Source organism: Rhinolophus sinicus, linkage group LG01, assembly GCF_036562045.2.
Source record: "Rhinolophus sinicus isolate RSC01 linkage group LG01, ASM3656204v1, whole genome shotgun sequence".
Lineage (NCBI taxonomy): Eukaryota > Metazoa > Chordata > Mammalia > Chiroptera > Rhinolophidae > Rhinolophus > Rhinolophus sinicus.
In genome coordinates, this window is record NC_133751.1 from 201,565,440 (window position 1) to 201,581,212 (window position 15,773).

The 15,773-nt window shown below is 40.7% G+C and overlaps 1 protein-coding gene across 6 annotated transcripts in view; it reads left to right on the plus strand.

The window, feature by feature from the left end:
- The window catches only part of FBXO36 (F-box protein 36), an 86,238-nt gene that overhangs the window by 33,774 nt on the left and 36,691 nt on the right, over positions 1–15,773 (plus strand). For 3 of the 6 annotated variants that reach the window (XR_012490143.1, XR_012490141.1, XR_012490142.1), the window contains exon 2: positions 4,564–4,692. Coding sequence is in view for 1 of the 6 variants with exons in the window: in XM_074314660.1 (XP_074170761.1) it covers positions 4,564–4,672 (109 nt within the window). In the remaining 5 variants the exon portion in view is untranslated. The remainder of the gene's footprint in view (positions 1–4,563; positions 4,693–15,773) is intronic. The other 3 variants (XR_012490140.1, XR_012490138.1, XM_074314660.1) reach the window with 1 other exon arrangement.

A 15,773-nucleotide genomic window follows, 5' to 3' on the forward strand; every position in this document is an offset into this window, starting at 1 on the left:
CAGTTTTTCGCAGTGTCCCCCTCGAGTGCTGCCTAGGGAGTCGCTGTGTAGATGGGGATAAAGACTTAAGGTTTAGGGGCCTTCACTGGGTAACTGACAAATGTCTTGGTATCTTTCCTTAATAATTTGTGCAGAACAGGTACTGGGGGATTAATAAGAAATCTTAGACCTCTCTTTTAAAAGGAAACTCAGTTTTCAACTTTATTGAAAAAATTTACTGGAAATATATAAATATGATCATTAATGTTGTTCTCTGTCATTTTTTCACAAGTTATTTTATTGGCCACAGAGTATTCTAGCATCTAAATATGCCATAATTATTTAACTAGTTACTATCAGACCCTTAGGTTGGTTCTGATTTTTTCATTATCATAATCAACCTATGACAAACATTCATGTATCAAAAATATTGTATACATCTCAGATAAATTCCTTAGGATAAATTCTTACAAATAGAATATCTGGGTCAAAGGGCATGGATGACCTTAAGGTTTCTGATAGGTGTTGCCTAACCATTTACATTCCTCTGAATGATTAGTAGGGCCCCCATTTTACTTCTCCTCACCAATATTGAGTTTCATCACTTAAAAGAAAATCTTTACCAATCTGAGTGACAATAAGTGGTAGAAAATTCCTGTCTCATACATTTTTCTGTTTTAATAAGTGCAGTATATGGAACGTAATCGAGTCATGACAAGGCTAAGTTGTGATTCTGAATATCAGACTTCTGGGTACTGCTCTGGAGAGTTGTAGTATGAAGGTCACACATAAAGAAAGCTTCATGCCTCAGAACAAACCCTATGTTTATGAGTTAGGAAGGGAGAGGCTTGGATTCTGGTTCTAGCCAGCCATGTTTCCTGAGGCAAGTGCTATAGTCTCAGTAATTCACTTGAAATACCTCAGAGGAGCCAGCAGGATGCTTATCTATGTGGGCAAGTTTGCTTGATTCGGTGTCCTGAGGATCCTCTCTCCAGAGGCCATTACAGCAAGCCCTTCAAATATTGCCTTTTAAGTCAGTACCAGAGGGTTAATTAACTAGTGTAAGGAATATTGATGTAGGTGAAGTTAGAACTGCTAGCAGTTTCTGTGTGTCGGCCGGGATCATGTCTCGTGAAGCAGAAGAATGGAAACACGGACCAGGGAGAGGCAAAAAGTTTTAAAAAGAGGATAGTTTATTAGAGGCAGGAGAAGAGGTTGCAGCTCCCGAGCGGGAGGGGGTCCCGAATGGGGGTGTCCCGTGACTAAGGCAATAGCTCTTACTTTTATACCTTCCCTTGCCTGCTTGGGGAAGGGAAGCTGTTTGAAGAAGGGAACTGTTTGAAGAAGGGAACTGTTTGAAGAAGGGAACTGGCACCTTCTAATGAAATTCGTCTACCAGGTTTATTCTGCTTGCCCATCCTGAAGGAATCAGCAAAGTAACCCACTCTTTATCTATCAGATCTGCTCCGTTTGTCAGGCCAAAAGGAATTTTATGATTAACTTCAAGGCCTTGTTACATTATGTCCTGGAGCGAAGGAGTGATTTCAAAACCTGAAGTTTTAGGATATGGCTGTCTTTTCTTTATTCCACCAAGGACCCCCACCCCCCATCTACCTAGCAATTATACTAACTAACCTGTCTCAATATCAGACATAATTTAATGATGTGCAAGATACGAGGCTGAGAAGAAAGATTGTACAAGTGTCTCTCTGCCTCTTTTTGAGCAACGTAAGAAGTAAGTTTGGTGACATAATGTTTGTGGAGCAGTGCCCTGTCTAGAACTCCATTTGTTCCAGAATCCTCCACTTAATCAAGGATTGAGTTGCTTGATCTGGCTAGAAGGGTAGCTGGTCATGTCATTATAATATAGGGGCACTTGCCCCAGAGAGAAACTTTCCTGGGGAGGTTCCCAAAGGGTGCCAAAGAGGACAGTGAGAGGGACTCCACTCGGCTTCCAGAAACATGTTTTGGACCCTTGTGGAGCTGCCTGGGGATAAACGTCTTTCTTGGGGCAGAATTCAATCTGAGACTTGCTTTCATTGTAACATAACACCTGGTAGTAAGGTTGTAGGGAAGGAGACTTCCCTACTTCTAACTTAACCACTCTGAAGTTTTTTGCTCATCTATCTGAGTTATGAAAGGATTAAATTATTTCCGTCTTGCCAATTAGTTCTAAAAGTCCTAGATTATGTGGTATAAAGAACATAGCGTTAGATTCAGGTTGCCTGGTATTGTCATTCAATAGAAAGGAAATATTATTTATAATATTTATTGTTAATTTTAATGATATTTAATAGGGAATGAAACAGAAAATTGAAGTGCAGAGAAACTAAAGATATCAGGTAGGCCTGCCTCGCTCCAAAATTCACGTTTTTCTCTACTTTAATACTTGATATCCCTCTGTTATGGACTGAATTGTGTCTCCCCAAAATTCCTACATTGGAGCCCTAACCCTCCCTGTGACTGTATTTGGGAATAGGGCCGTGCTCCTAACACCAAAGACTGCCGGTTCTATTCCCACATGGGTCAGTGGGCTCTCAACCACAAGGTTGCCGGTCGGATTCCTCGACTCCTACAAGGGATGGTGGGCTGTGCCCCCTGCAACTAACAACGGCAACTGGACCTGGAGCTGAGCTGCACCCTCCACAAGTAAGATTGAAAGGACAACAACTTGACTTGGAAAAATTCCTGGAAGTACACACTGTTCCCCAATAAAATCCTATCCTCTTCCCCAATAAAATCTTAAAAAAAAAGAAAAAAGAAAAAAAGAACTGGTGTCCTTATAAGAGGAGGAAGATGCACTCCAGGGATGCACATGCATGGAGGAAAGGCCATGTGAGGTCACAGTGAGAAAGGGGAGGTCACAGTGAGAAGGTGGCCATCTGCAAGCCAACAAGAGAGGCCTCAGGAGACACCAAACCTACCAACACTTTGATCTTGGACTTCTGGCCTCCAGAAATGGGAGGAAATAAGTTTCTGTCGTTTAAGCCACCTAGTCTGTGGTGTTTTGTTGTGGCAGCCCTAGGGACTAATACACCCTCACCTCTGTGAGCTGGAACAGAAAAATGCTTAAGAGGACAATTTTGGTGAAGCTCATGCCCGGGAAAATCAAAAGTGACAGGCTAAGGGATTTTCTGAAAAGAATCAGCTACCACGATTTTGTGAGACTATGGAGTTCTGTAACTTACACATGTGTTTTTTCTCATTTCCTTGAGTGATTAGAACAAAATCTAAATGAAAATCACCCTTTAATTCATCCAACAAGTATTTATTGAGGACCCACTTTCTGTTGGGCAGGATACCAGGGAAGATACTGTAAAAAGTCTCTACCTCCTGAGAACTCAGTTATGTTTCAGACATCAGGACAGGGGAGTGGCCCAGGAAAAGGGAGGCTGGGCCTCGACAGGTAATAGGGCAGAGGGAGGCAGCTCTAGGAGAGGAAAGCTGGCGGAGGCCCGATTCTGCGTGCAGGGGTGAGGAGGAAGAAGGAGGATGGCAGTTCAAAGCCCACAGTTCCCACACCAGCACCACGAAGATCCTAGGAACAGGGATTTGCGAGCTGGTAGAGACCAGCACAGTAGCCCAAAAACAGTAGCCCAGGATCTGTGAGGACCCCAGGGACTGCTGGGTAGGTGGGGATGGGGGACTGGAAACCAGATAAAGGGAGAGCCCATAGCAACTTTTCACCTGCTTAACAAATTTGCCTTGGGCAGAGCCTACCTGAGTGTAATTTCAGTGTCCTTTCCTGGTTATGCTAGTACAGGAAGAACCCAAAACTGGGAAGCCAAGCAGTTTCTCTGCACGTGTGTCTCCTAAAGCATCTTCCCTTGCAGCCCTAATGCAAAAATAGTTCAGTTTGTTGCTCAAGTTCTTGGGACGTTTCTCATCTCAATTGACTACCCAGTTCCATTACAGGTTGAAAAGCATGAGCTAAGCTGGTAAAGCTTCAAGGGGCTTCTCATCAGGCCTGGTAGATACTGCCACGTAATCAACATTGAACTTAAGTGCAGTCTGTAACCATGGAAATGAGGTTTCCTTCAGATAAACCAAAATGCTCATAGAAGTCAAATGGCCTGTCAGCAGATGGATTACCAAGAAGTGTCCTTTGTAATGACACTTTCATGCATCAAACAATGCATAATGGAGTTTCCCCCGGTCTAGTCCACGTAACTGTTGCTCTCTAGGAGGAGTATCCACTCATCCTGTCTGCCTTGTAGATGGGAAGGGAGGCAGAGGGTGGAGCCATTACACTGGAATTAACTTGGCTCTCCAAGTTAGAGAATCTGTATTCTCAGAGATCTTCAAGAAACAGCCATTTGGCTCTGGGTGGTTTTGATATCAATTGACTGGATAGATTTTTAAGATTCCTTCCTGTACTTTGATTTTGTGACCCCTAATTGTTAAGGAAAATGTTCACGGATGCACAGACCTCACTTCTAATTTGATGTGATGCTAGATTGCAAAGTTATAGCTGATGCTGGACGTAAGGCCTTAAGTGCCCGCCCTTTTCAAAACCCCAGATCTACTCGTAGCTGCTGATGTTGAAATCAGTTTTAATTCATAGCACCTTCTATTCAATCACAGGTCATCTTTAGATGGTGGAAGATCTCTCTGAGGAGTGAGTATCGATCAACAAAACCTGGAGAAGTAAAAGAATCTCACGAGAACTTCCTAGAGAATTCACATCTTCAAGGTAAAAAGAGAACATGTCAGGTACTTATTGCTGTCAAGTTCCCTTTAATTAGTGATAGGTTTTTGTCAGAGAAGTATCAAAGATATCATTTGACAAATTGATATGTCATTATGTGCTTAATTAGATACAGCAGGTAGAGTAGAACACTGGGTTCTTAAATAGAAAATAGTTTACATAGCCTAAATTTCTTTTGGGAAAAATTATAAAGTGTTTAAGATTCCAGGTTACATGTAGATTCCATTAATAATCTTAAATCATATAAATATAATTTTTTGGCACAATAGTTAATTAAAATGGGTTTCCTTTAGTTACAAATAAATTAAAAGATTATTTGAAAACATAATCAAATTATCAAGTCCTTCAATTCTTCTGTATTTTAGCATTCATTTAAAATCGCTACCATTTCTTTTAATATCAAAGTCTGCTTGAGTAGTCTCTATCAAGTAAATACTTGGACTTAATAATAGAAAGTGTCCTCCAATTTCTCCTATGCTTTTTTCCTTCTCAATGTGAAAATTTCACTCCTAAAAAGTAGACAAAACTGCTTTTTAGAAAAACTCCCTGTGGGGAGAGAGCCCCAGAGAGCATTTTCCAGGCTCTGGGCCTCACGTGGAAAGGTGCTGGCTCGGGTAGTAGATGGCTGTTGGCTGTGGCTAGTTGGCCGTCAGCTGTAGCCGGTTAGCCCGTTGGCCAATGATATAACTGCCGCGGCTGTGGTGGAGAGGGAGTCGAGGAGAGTCAAGTCAGTCGGTTGGCAGAAAAGCAGACATCGTGTGAATCCAGCCTCCGGTGAGACTATAATGATATGACTCCCCTACCTATGGCTCCATGGGTGTTCCTTTTTGGCCTCACCATATCCTGCGTTCTTGTGTGGGGAGCGGGAGCAGAGACCCCGCAGGTGACCCCGCAGGCCACCCCACACAACACTCCCCGTACCCATAACCCAGCTTTTACAATACTCAAAATGTGTCCAAAAATGTACATAAACCCACTGTTTTCACTGGATTATTTTGAAGCAAATCTCAGTTGTTGCATCATTTTATCCTAAACTATCTCAGTATGTGTCTCTGAAAAGACTCTCTTTTCCTAAACTCTTTAATAATTATTCCTTAATAATAAAATTTTAAAGCTGGAAGGCACTTTAGAAATTCTTATTTTATTAGGAATAAACAATGTTATTAATATCAAGCACTTTAATATACATGTTCTCATTCTATTGTTACAAAATCCTTGTGAAGTAAATAGTATTACTCCCATTTCACAAACAAGATCCAGAAAGGATGTGACTTTACAGGGTCCCACAACTAATGACTGACATTGCTAGGACTAAACATTGAGAGTTGAAAATCAAGTATGTTAATCTTACTTCTAAAAGGCACACTCTAGGTGGATCTTTGATAATCAACATTCTTTAAAAACATTCTATTATTTAACATTATAGCGTGTACTAGTTCTTTTTCTAGAAAAAGAGTAGGTTTGATTTTGTTTTGTTTCCTTAAATATTAAATAGTTAAACGTGTGGATGGATTGTTTTCCATTCCTGATGTTGTACACATTTTATTTCGTTAACTTCTTTAAGCAAGTATTTATAAAATTCACTATTGGCTTAAAAAGACCATGTTGAAGAAAGACTGTCCACATTTCATTGACAAAAAAAAAAAAAATCAGCCCAGGCCTTCCCTCCTTATTTAATTGTGGAATAGACATGTTTCTGCAGAGATATGTGGTTATAAAATAAACTTCTAGAAAGCACTTTTCATTTTCACGTTATGATTCATTTTATTTTCTGAGCCCTGTTGTACCTAACCCAGACTATAGATCTAGTGAGTGCGGAATATTTTTGGAGAGGTCACGCGATTTTCTGACTGACTCCCACAAAACCCTGGTGATGGGGGGTTGGGCCTGACAGATTGGAGGCCATTGTCTTCTGACTAGAGGCTTAAGGGCCAAATCCTCTTGCTTTCCTCCAACAACCCCGCCCCCTAATAAGATGCTGGGGTGGGGATGGGGCACCATCAGGATCAGGATAACGACGTGTGGGATTCCTGATCTTGGAAGAATAGGCAGTAAAGTGAGAATTTAAGGATCAGCTGAGGCCTGGCTTCCTGATGAGCCCTCCTGCCCGGAGAGAGGACAGGGGAGGGACTCAGTGCACCCAAACAGGCTTTTTAAATTGCAGTTTGAGAGCGGCACTTCTCAGGGCTGCCTGGTGGCCTGTCCATAGCAACAGCACTGAGATACCCGATTCAATCCGCCTGGCAAGTTCAGAAGCTTCCGTGTCTCACATTTTAGGCCTCCTTCAGCACCAAAGTCCCAGCAGACGGGAAAACTCCAAACCACACTGGTGTTGGTCCCCCTCATCCCCTTGGTTCTTGGGGAGTCCCTCACAAAGGCCTCTCTGCAGCAGAAAGAGGGGTGCACTGAGGCATAGAGTGGGGCCCAGAGACCAGCAGCCTGGGTGCAAATCTCTGTGCTGCCTCCCACTGTGTGACCGTAGGCCCAGCCTCCCCTCTCTGTGCTCCCGTTTCCTCCTCCGTAGGTACCTGGGGATAAAATGGTTACTCTGTGTGGTCTGAGAGCTTTAATGACCTGACGTGTGAACAGTGTTTAGAATGATTCAAAATCAGCTCTTAATCATTGTGTGCTGTGTCATTAAGAATAGGATGTTTGACTGTTTGTTTTTTCCCATCCCCTCTTTGTCATATTCCCAAGACCCCTTCCCCCAAGTGTTTTTCATCCCGAGTTCCTCTCCTGCTTAAATCCTACACATTGGTGACGTATCTCTAGAAACCCGGTTCCCCTTGGGGGCAGCCTGGCAGAGGAGCAGGACCAGCTTACTCCTGTGTCTTTCTTGGCCTCTAGCAGCATTTTCCTGGGGGTGACATGTTCCCTTAACTTCCAAAGGGCACCTCACTCTTTGTTTTCCTCCTGCCTCCCTGGCTCCTTCCTGGTCTCCTTGCTGCTCCTCCTCGTCTCTCCAAATCTAAATGCTGGGGTCCAGGGTTCAGCTCTCAGACCTCTTATCTGTCTGTAATCCCTGGGGGTTGGAGCAAGGCCCTGGCTTTAAATGCCATCCATAAACAGACTAGCCCCTTATCTCCAGCCTGCCCCTCTGCCTGAAAGTCCCCACTCAGATATTTATCTAGCTGCGACCCTGACAGCTCCACTTAAATGTCTACTAGGCTTTCAAATGGAATATGTCCAGAATTGCTTCTGATGGTCCCCTACCACATACCTCTGTCCCCCCAAAAAAGTCAGACAAAAATTCTATGGTTATCCTTGGTTCCTTTCTTATATGCTAGATCGAATCCATCAAGAAAACTAGAATCCAAACTGTGGTAGACAGCCTCCAAGATGACTCCCAAAGATTACCCCCTCCCAATAGTCACACTTTTGTGTAATCCCTCCCACACTGCACCTAGGTCAACTGTGCAGCCAACAGAATTCAGCAGAATTGATGGCATATCACTTTCAAGATTAAGTTATAAATGACACTGCAACCTGTCTTTTCTCTCTTTTTCCCCCTTTCGCTCTCAATTTCATCACTTGCTCTGTGGGAAGCCCAGTGGAGAGGCCCATGGGGTTCTGAAAACTGAGGCCTCCATCCAACAGCCATGTGCGTGAGCTTCCTTAGAAGAGGCCCCTCTAGCCTCAGAGGCAAACACATGATGTCTTTCTTGACTGTAACCTCACGAGGGGCAAACCCTGAGCCAAAACCATCCAGCTAAGCCCTTTCAAGATTCCCGAACCTCGGAAACTGTGAGATAATCAGTGTTTACTGTGAGAAGCCAGTAAATTCGGGGGTAATTTGTTACACAACAATAGGTAACAAATTCACAAATGCTCCTCACCATCTCCCGTTCTGGTGCAACCAACGACAACCTTTCTCCCAGATGACTGAATTAGCCTTCTAACTTCTCACTCTTCCCACCCTTATCCCACAATAGTTTGTTCTTGGCACAGCAGCCAGAATCAGCCTTTCAAAACAAACACCAGGGCATGTTTTCTCTGCTTCCAACCCCTCAATGGCTTCCTGTCTCACATGGGTGAAAATCCAAGTCTTGCCGTGCTCGTTAGCCCCTCTCCTCTACTCCAGTCACACTGGCCTCCCTGGTGTTTCTTGCACAAACCAAGCGTACTCTTACCTCAGGACCTTTGCACTTGCTATTCCCTTTGTTAAGAATGTATTTTCCCAGGATTTCCCCATGATTTGTTCTTCATTCAGGTCTCTGCTGAAAATGCCTCGTTAGACAGTGTTTCCTGACCACTGTATAGAAAAGCACCACCTTCTCTCTTGCCCTGTCTCCCATAACACTTATCACCACAGGCTGGACTCTGTGTTTCATGTTTGTTTGTTTATTGTGTTTCTATCGCTAGAATATAAGGTCCATGGTAGGGACTTTGCTTATTAATGGGTCTTCGGCTCCCATCTAGAACAATGCCTGGTACATAGCTCAATAATTTGTTGTATGAAGTATTTGAGAGAAGTCTTAGAGTGATACGAAGGTAAACTCTAAAACAGATCCTTCTAAATTATAAGTCTGGTCCTAATAGAGTTCAGGTTTCTGATCAATAGTTTGTTCCAGGGTTGGGGGGGCTGCTGGAGAATCAACACCAAGATTAAAATCACACTACCAGCTAATTTTAAGATGGTTTTTCAAGCTCAGGAACCAATGTCTTATTAATCATTCTATTTTCGAGATCAGGTTCATAGTAGGCACTTAGTATATGTTTGTTACAATAAATGAATGAAGACATATTTTTTGATAAAGTAACTGTTTACAATAATGTAAATAAAATTACTGTGCTCAAACTATATTTTCATGACTCTAAATCATATAAGAGCACAAGGAGTAAATTTTAGTACTTACTCGTGTTTTTATACCCTGGAGGGTTATAAGCTGCACTAAAAGAATGCATCATATAAATCTACATGAGTCTGCTAGGGCTGCCATCACAAAATACCACCAATTTTGTGATTTAAACAACAGAAATTTATCTTCCCACAGTTCTAGAGGATGGAAGTTCAAGACCAAGGTGCTTGCACAGTTGGCTTCCTTTAAGGCCTCTCTCCTTGACTTGTAGACGGCCACCTTCTCGCCGTGTGTGGCCTTTCCTCTACGCGCATGAGCATCCGTGGGGTCTGTGTGTCCACATTTCCTCTTCTTATCGGAATACCAGTCAAATAGGATGAGACCCCACCTATGAGACCTAATTAACCCACTTACCGCTCTGAAGGCCTCTGTCTCAATACACTCACACTCAAGGGTACCCAGGTTTTTAGGGCTTCAGCATAGGAATTTGGGGGAGGTGGGGAGGACACAATTTAGTCCACAACAAAATCCAAACTTTCCATGTAGAGAATTTCCTGATATTTTATAAGCAGAGTATATCTTCATTAAATTAGTAAGGCATGATGACTAATTAGTTCTAATAATTACTATTGATTCTTATTGCTGCTGTAACAAATTACCACAAATTTAGTAGCTTAAATAATAAAAATTTATTATCTTACATTTCTAGAGTTCAGGAGACTCATCGGGCTAAAATCAAGGTATTGATAGGACTGTGTTTTTCCTGAAGGCTCTAGGGGAGACTCTCTTTCCTTGCCTCTTCCAGATTCTACAGGCTCTGGCATTCTTTGGCTTGTGGCTTCTTCCTCCATCTTAAAAGCCAGCAATGGCAGGTCCAGTCTTTCTCACTCTGACACTGCTTCAGTGATCACTTCTCTCTGTCTATGACCTTGCTGCCTCCCTCCCTGCTTCTAAGGACACTTGTGATGACAGAGAGCCCACCCAATTAATCCAGGACAATCTCCCTATCTCAATATCTTTAATCACACTTGCAGAGTCCATTTTGCCATGTAAGGTCACATATTCTACAGTTTCTGGAGATTAGGATATGGGACATTTTGTGTGTGGGGGTCGCATTATTCTGTCTGCCACAGTAATATATGTTACAACAGCCTAAATTGCAAAATCAAAAACATTGCTGAATTTTTTTTCCCAAGGTTTGTGGTTTTAAAAGACAAAGCTCGTATGTTTATTATTTTAAAAGTCATCCATTCACTACAAAGTATAGAGAACTGTTGGCATGACTGTTAAGAGTGTTGCTTCATGCAGACTACCTCTGTGCATATCCTGGCTCCAAAACCCATTAGATATCTGACCCTGGGCAAATTATTGAATCTCTCTGGGCCTCAGTTTCCTCAACTGTTGATAATGGCAATAATTATTGTGGCATCTACTTCATAGGGTCCTTACGAGGAGTAATTGAATCGAAGTACTTAGAATTTGCCTAGCACATGATAAGTACTCAGTAAATTCTAGCTAGTACAGTTTTCAAAATTTAAAAGGGGAAATTCCTTCTCTCTTCTTCCAAGCTCCATTCCCCAGAGATAACTACTATAAATAGTTTCATTTGCATTTGACTTCTTTCTGTTTTAGATTGTGTGTGTGCTTGTTTACAAAAATAGAATCTTTAGTTCTTTAATTTGTTTTTGCACTTAATATGTTGTGAACATTCTTCTGTTAGTATACACAAAGGACCCTGCTGTTTTCCAAGACTATCTGGTATTCCATTGTACAAATATACAATCCTCAATTGATGGGCATTTTCAAAACACTTTAGGCACATTCTAGGACATATTTTCTTTGCGCACGTACATGGAAATGTCAGTGACATAGATTTATTTCTAGACGTGGAATTGCTGGTCCAAAGATATGTACATTATAAATTTTGATCGACATGGAGTATTTTATTTGAGGGTTGAATGCTTGAAAACCTTGCATTAGTTAAGGCTAACTTACAAAGGATGGTATTTCTGTTAACTAGCTTGAGTAGCACTGCCATCAGATTCAGCACAAATGTCGTTTACAATTTATTTGACCTTTATAATTATGCCAACTTTATATTTTTGCTATTTTTGAAATAATGTTAAAGTGGGTGACTTATTTCAATGTTCATAAAATGAGACTTCATTAATATTTGGATGTCACAATATTTCAATTTTGAGTAATTTAAAACCTTTGCAGGACCACGCCAAAAGGTCCTTGAAATTTGATCCTTTCCCACACTTAGAAAATGTCTCTGGGTTCCAATACCCCATAAGATTTATTTCTACTTTTGGTTTACAGGATTAACAAATAAAAAATACTATCATGTTTTATTGGTCCAGTAATTGTGTTGTGGCTGTATTACCAACAATAACCTTTCTTGCCTTGGTAGCCTGGCTGGGATTAAGTAGATGGGTTGGGGTTTGAATCTTGCAGAAAAATGGGATTGATGTTAACTATGGTCAAATGTCTCCATGGACATTTTGGACAGGACCAAATGTTCCCTAATCATTCAAAACCTACATACAATGCCAGCCACTTCGCTACACTTACAACCTGCCCTCCAGAAAAGCTGCTGTGTTCCTTATACTGCGTCCAACAGGATACAGAAGTTTTCTTATACCTTTCTCATCACTCATTATATATTGCTACTCTTTTTCATCTTTTCCAGTCAGATTGTGAAATTAGTATCTTGTTTAATTAACATGTTCCCCATAACGAGTAAGTTGAGCCTCCTGTCATGTTTAATTGCCTTTTACATTCTTTCTGTAATTTGCCCATTTGTACTCTTAGTCCATTTGTCTGTGAATTTTAAATTTTTTCTTTTTTCTCTGAGACCTTTCAAAACCTGAGGAATCATCTATAGATATTTTTTCCTAAATTGAATAAATAGAAATAACCAGGAAACTACCTTTTGGAAATATTTTTTAAATTTTAGTTAAAGGCAAAATGTGCCAATATAAACTCAATTGAAACTGCTGAGTCATGGGTTGAAATTGAATCCAACTTAAAATTAAGTTGTTTTCCAACTTGCGTGCATTTTATAGTTGGTTGTCCTTTTCTTTATTTCTTTTTTTTTTTTTAACTTTTATTTGTTTAAGTGTGGTTTTCCAGGACCCATCAGCTCCAAGTCAAGTAGTTGTTTCACGCTAGTTGTGGAAGGCGCAGCTCACTAATTCCTTGGTTGAATTAGTGGCCCATGTGGGGATCCAACCGGCAACCTTGTTGTGAAGAGCACCGCGCTCTAACCAACTGAGCTTACCAGCCGCCCCTGGTTGTCCATTTTTAAGTTGGTTGCTTGAATCTTCGAATGAGTTGTAAGTGGTTGTTCAGTATTTAGGCCAATCCACAAAAATCCCTGTGATAAAACCAAATGATAACAACCATACTTTCTGAACCAAACAACAAAGATTTTTTATTGCTGCTATTGCATGTGAAAGGAAACGTGGGAGACACAGTTTTGATGTCCAAGCTTTGAAATTTCCTTGGATATTTAGATGATTTGTGGGGAGAATGGAACTGAATGTTTGAAATGGGGACTATTGTGGGAAATTGGTAATACTAATATTTATGTCCTGAAATATTGGCTTGAGTTCTAAATCCCAGGAATACTGGTATACCAAGTACCAGAAAGTGGGAACGAACAGTCCTTCTTCCCAGGATGGGTCAGCCCATGGATTATGGATCCATTTTCTCTAAATCCTTTCTTCAGGCTTATATGTCCACCTTTGATCTGGACTTCATTTTCTCTTGCCTGATCACCACCTCTTAGTCTGCTTACTCCTCTTCTCTCTGCCCTCTCTGATGAGCCGCTCCTCGTCTTCAGCCTGGATTTCTAGGGTTTCTGCAGACTTGGGCCAGGGTTCTGTGGGTGGGGGGTGGGAGAGAGTGTTAGAGGCAGAAGCTCTGCGAGGAGCATGGGAACCAGTTTCTTGTATATCCTTCCCGAAATGGTTTATGCGTATAGACAAAATAAGTTAACACAAAAAGAAGAATCTTATACCTTGTGTCCTAGACTTTGCTCTTTAAAAGGTTTTAAATTCAGAAATATCTTCAACCTACACAAAAGAACAGAAAGTAATATCACAGATACCCAACACCACTAACCAACAAATGTGAACATGTGTCACATTTACTTCATTTTATCCAAATTATCAAATATGTGTCTTTTGATGTCTGTAGTATCTATAGTGTTCTCTTTTTTTTTCTTCCTTAATCATGGTAATTTGTGCTTTCTCCCTTTTTCTCTTGACCAATCTTGCTAGAAGTTTATTAATTTTATTAACTTTTTTCAAAGAACTAACCTGTAGCTCTACTGATTTTTCTCTATTTTTCATTAATTTTTATTATTGATTTCTGTTCTTTCCTCTGTTATTTCCTTCCTACTACTTTCTTTAGGTCTGGTTTGTTGTTCTTTTCCGAGTTTCTTGAGATGGAAGCTTAATCATTATGTTCAGCCATTTTTCCCCTAAATTTTCTTTAAGGGTTGTTGTAGCTATATCAGGTAAGTTTTGATAAGTTGTATCTTTATTCTCATTCAGATTAAAATACATCCTAAATTCCATTTTTTTTTTTTTTTTTTTTAAAGATTTTATTGGGGGAAGGGGAACAGGACTTTATTGGGGAACAATGGTCAAATTGTTGTCCTTTCAGTCTTAGTTGTGGGGGGTTCTGTTCAGCTTCAAGTTGTTGTTCTTTCAGTCTTAGTTGTGGAGGGCGCAGCTCAGCTCCAGGTCAGTTGCCGTTGCTAGTTGCAGGCGCAGCCATCCCTGCAACCTTGTGGTTGAGAGGACAGGCTCCAACCCAACTGAGCCATCCGGGAGCTCAGCGGCAGCTCAGCTCAAGGTGCCGTGTTCAATTTTAGTTGCAGGGGGCGCTGCCACCATCCCTTGCGGGACTCGAGTAGTTGAACTGGCAACCTTGTGGTTGAGAGGACAGGCTCCAACCAACAACTGAGCCATCCGGGAGCTCAGCGGCAGCTCAGCTCAAGGTGCCGTGTTCAATCTTAGTTGCAGGGGGCAGAGCCCACCATCCCTTGCGGGACTCGAGGAATTGAACTGGCAACCTTGTGGTTGAGAGCCCACTGGCCCATGTGGGAATCGAACCGGCAGCCTTCGGAGTTAGGAGCACGGAGCTCTAACCGCCTGAGCCACCGGGCCGGCCCCCTAAATTCCATTTTGATTTCTTCTTTGACTCATAGATTACTTGGAAACATTTTGTTTAATTTCTGAGTAGTTGGGAATTTTTCGGTTACTTTTTTCCTTGATTTCTAGCTTAATTGCATGTAATCAGCAAATCTACTTTGAATGGTTTTAATTTTTTGAATGGTTTTTGTTTTCTGTCATCTTTTCTAAGGGCCATATTAATCTTTTTATCATCCCAGTGTTATTATACATGCTGCTGAAGTGAGCATGAATATTTAATATCTTTTAAAAACATAAAAATGTTACATATACTGTCAAATTTCTACCCATCACCTATCTATTTACCTTCTATTCTCTCCCGTTAACTATTCAAAAATTGGTATTATGTCTCCAGGCATATTTTATTATACGCAGTTACAACTATACAAATAATATATACTAATTTTATGTTTAAGTTTTCACATAAATGGTATCATACTACCGTGTTTTCCCGAAAATAAGACCTAGCCAGATTATCAACTCTAATGCGTCTTTTGGAGCAAAAATTAATGTAAGACCTGGTTGGATATAATAATATAATATAATATAATATAATATAATATAATATAATATAATATAATATAATATAATATAATATAATATAATATAATACCGGGTCTTATATAATTTAAGACAGGGCCTTATATTAATTTTTGCTCCAAAAGATTCATTAGAGCTGATGGTCCAGCTAAGTCTTATTTTCAGGGAAATACGGTATATTGCTTTTCAACTTTGTTTTATTAATCAACACTGTTTTTGAGATTTACCCATGTTGATAGATGTAAACCTAGTTTTTTCATTTCAATGACTTATGGTATTGTATTATATTATAAACCATAGTTTATTCAATCATTTCCCCTACTGAGGGTAGTTAGGTGTGGTTTTACTTTTTTGCAAAATAAATCTTCATTTATCCTTGTGCAGTGCATGAGTGTTTCTGTAAGTTGGGAGTGTAGAAGTGCATCTGTTGAATTGTAGGATTTGTGCCTCTTCATCTTTACTGGCTATTGACAATCTGTTCTCCACATGAGTTAATTAATTTATATGTCCATTCACGTTTTATGAGAAATGGCTCTTTCCCTA